The sequence below is a fragment of the Etheostoma cragini genome, chromosome 2 (genome assembly GCF_013103735.1).
Source record: "Etheostoma cragini isolate CJK2018 chromosome 2, CSU_Ecrag_1.0, whole genome shotgun sequence".
Lineage (NCBI taxonomy): Eukaryota > Metazoa > Chordata > Actinopteri > Perciformes > Percidae > Etheostoma > Etheostoma cragini.
Genome location: NC_048408.1, coordinates 29,695,351 through 29,699,129, shown reverse-complemented (window position 1 = coordinate 29,699,129; position 3,779 = coordinate 29,695,351). Strand labels below are relative to the sequence as shown.

At 42.8% G+C, this 3,779-nt stretch overlaps 1 protein-coding gene across 1 annotated transcript in view; it reads right to left on the bottom strand.

Moving 5' to 3' along the window:
* usp34 (ubiquitin specific peptidase 34) overlaps positions 1–3,779 on the bottom strand; it is an 81,641-nt gene that overhangs the window by 44,929 nt on the left and 32,933 nt on the right. The window contains 4 exon segments of the mRNA XM_034884239.1: positions 10–160; positions 2,067–2,193; positions 3,044–3,206; positions 3,372–3,471. Coding sequence (XP_034740130.1) covers positions 10–160; positions 2,067–2,193; positions 3,044–3,206; positions 3,372–3,471 — 541 coding nt within the window.

Sequence of the window (3,779 nt, the reverse complement as noted above, 5' to 3'; positions counted from 1 at the left end):
CGCGCTGACCTGGGAAGTCTCCCGTCTGTCGGCCGCTCTGGCCAAACTCCTGCAGCTGGGCCTGCTGGTTCATCTGCTCCTTCTGCAGGTTCTCGTACCAGTGGGTCACCTCGGCCCGCAGGTCTGCTACCTGGTCGCTGGGGTACATCTCGATCGTCATCTGCAAAAACACAAAGCACGGCATCCATAAAGGCTGAATGCACTGATGTAACGGGTCAATATTTACATTTCAAATTACAAAAAACTTGGTTTTGGAAGATCTGATTTCTATGATGAATTTAAGCGAGCAAAATAGTGACCGTACACCTCTGAGTTGGTCAGGGCCGGGTTTTAATTTTCCAATTTAAAATCGATTTTTAAATTTGAATGATCCAATATTGACTCATAAAATACAAAATCAACCCTCGTCTGCATCATTTGAAAGAAGAAGGGAATCCATCGGTACCGGCTACGTCGTGCTTGCCTATCAAGAAGGGGTTAAATAACGCTCCAAAAAAAAAAAAAAAGGTATGCTACATTTTGCCGAGGGGAAAACCCTGCAACGGCCATTTTAAAAAGGAGTCCGTTGACCTCTGACCTTGAATATTTGAATTAATGTCACTAAATACTCACTGACTGCGGAGTTTGTAGAGCTGCACTTCATTGCGTGCTCATGTTAAACTAGAGTACGTAGTTTCTGTCGCCCCCATGAGGAATTCTACTGTCAACGCGTGATGCAAGCCTTTGTGATAGTAGAATTTGGAGGCAAAGCATGCATCTAGACTAAGATAGGATAGAAGGGAGGTGTCTCACTCTGTAGCTAAAACAAGTGAGATGTCTCACTCTGTAGCTGAAACAAGTGAGACGTCTCACTCTGTAGCTAAAACAAGTGAGACGTCTCACTCTGTAGCTGAAACAAGTGAGACGTCTCACTCTGTAGCTGAAACAAGTGAGACGTCTCACTCTGTAGCTAAAACAAGTGAGACGTCTCACTCTGTAGCTAAAACAAGTAAGACGTCTCACTCTGTAGCTAAAACAAGTGAGACGTCTCACTCTGTAGCTAAAACAAGTGAGACGTCTCACTCTGTAGCTAAAACAAGTGAGACGTCTCACTCTGTAGCTAAAACAAGTGAGACGTCTCACTCTGTAGCTAAAACAAGTGAGACGTCTCACTCTGTAGCTAAAACAAGTGAGACGTCTCACTCTGTAGCTAAAACAAGTGAGACGTCTCACTCTGTAGCTAAAACAAGTGAGACGTCTCACTCTGTAGCTAAAACAAGTGAGACGTCTCACTCTGTAGCTGAAACAAGTGAGACGTCTCACTCTGTAGCTGAAACAAGTGAGACGTCTCACTCTGTAGCTAAAACAAGTGAGACGTCTCACTCTGTAGCTAACTAAAACAAGTGAGATGTTTCACTCTGTAGCTAAAACAAGTGAGATGTCTCACTGGGACTGTCCGACAAAAACTCAAACAGAACGTGAACGATTAGTTAAGCATATAAAAAAGGACTTTAATTAAACATCCATGATAGAACTTCATGGACGCTTTTATTTCCAAATTGCACAAAAAAAAAAAAAAAAAACTATTTGGACCTACAGGCATGGAAGGAGACTATTTTAGGGCAGAAACGGTTTGTAAAGTCGTTGCACGCAGCCACACACAGAATACACGGTGTAGATTGATGCACGTAATGTGGAACCAGTGGGTAAAATGTTACCTCAGTCCCCAGCAAGAGGATTGTGTCTGTCTTTGACACTTGCAGCTCTCCTGTCTGTTCAAAGTAAATGAAAAGAAACGGACTCTTATGCATTTGGGGTTGATTCTGCTGCACCGAACTCGCACCGAAACGTGACTTCTGTGCTCTGTTACACCCCCTAGTTTCAGCAGATTAATGATGATGACCCTCATGAGCATTATCACACACAATATACAATTCTTCTTTCTACTTCCAGTACTCTAGAACTTCTTCTTAGCCTCCCTGCTCTGTTCTCCAATCAGTGTGTAAATGTGCAACTTCAGCCACCTCTAACACACGCCCTATAGGTGATGCACTGTGATGTTTCAGAGTGGGACGTAGGTTTGTCACCTTGTCAGGGAGGCCGGCGGGCTGGCAGACGATCCTGAGCGGCAGAGACTGCTTGTCGCTCAGAGCCTTCAGGTGGCTGCTGATTCCCGTGCCCTCGATCTGCCACTGGCGCAGGTGGTACGCAAACCTGACGGGAGACAACGCGCTGTTAGGCAACCACTGGGATCTGTGGCCCAGTGAGGGACTGGGGATCATAGCAGTCACATGTAATCTGTACTGTAGCTCGTCGGAGCAGAGAAATTCTGTTCTTTAAGACAGTCGGTACAGGTGAAACTCAAAAAATTTGCATATGGTGCAAAAGTTCATTCATTTCAGTAATTCAACTTAAAAGGTGAAAGTAATATATTACATAGACTCATTACATGCAAAGTGAGATATTTCAAGCCGATATTTGATGTCATTTTGATGATTGTGGCGTACGGCTTATGAAAACCCCCAAATTCAAAATCTCAGAAAATTAGCAAATGGTGCAAAAGTTCAGTATTGTAGGCGAATGAATGAAGGAACTTTTGTACCATATGCGAATTTTTTGAGTTTCACCTGTATTTATATTTACTTGGACTTTCCTCGACTAAAGACATTCTTAGTTGACTAACGCATGATTTTGTCGACTTATCGATCAGTTGAGGTGGTTTGAGAGGTGGTTAAGGCTAGAAAAGCACAATACTGTATACATGTAGTTAATTAACCATCTGTAAAACTGAGTTTCTATGCAATTAATCCTGCAAAAGCACCACTTTAAATCTCGTGCTCACCAAAAATGTACTCTTAAATTCCTTGGAAATGAGTAATTAAGCATGAACAAGCATAAAAAAATGACTTCTCAACTAAATAAATCTTAGTCGACTAATCTGTGGTTTTGGTTTTAGTCGACTAAGATTTATTTAGTTGAGAAGTCATTTTTTTTATGCTAATCGTCTAAGAGAGGACAGCCCTAGTATTTGCTGTCCTTTCATGTTGTTTTAAAGTGTGCGTACCTGCGTCTAAAGGCCTCCAGGTGGGTTTTGAGCATGAGCAGCCCCCGCTCGATGCTGGTGAGGCTGGAGTGGGCGTCCTTCTCCAGGTTGGCCGACGCCATCAGCAGACTCTCCATGCACTTCCTGATGAACTCCTGCTCCTTCTCCAGGCCCGTCTTACCAGCTGCAGATGTCCACACGCCGACCACAAGACCACAAGGCATAGAGAAGACATGATGGGGAGGGTGAACTTGTAATTCAGCTTTTAAAGACGGGATTCTTTTGGTTTCATGCATCTTAGATTGCTTGCTAAGTGTGAGATGTTGGGAGGTGACGGAGGTTAACTGACCGTTGATGTAGTAGGAGTTGATGTACTGGATGGCGGCGCGGCTGATGTCAGCAGACTGAGCTCTCAGAGCAATCCCCCACAGCTGGTCCATCCCACACAGCTGGACACACACACACACACACACACACACACACACATACACATACACACAGACAGACAGACGGCTGGGGGTTAACTGTCTGTCTACTCTGAATTAACTGAAGGCAAGATGAGCACGTGTTACTCAAGATGAGTAACCAGATTTTTAGTTTTTTTCTGTCTTTAATTACTTTTTAAACTTTACAAACACGTTACACAATGTTTAACGATTCGGCATCATACAGAGAAGAAAATCATAATCTTACTTGAAAAATAAGTGTATATATATATATATATATATATATATATATATATATATATATATATATA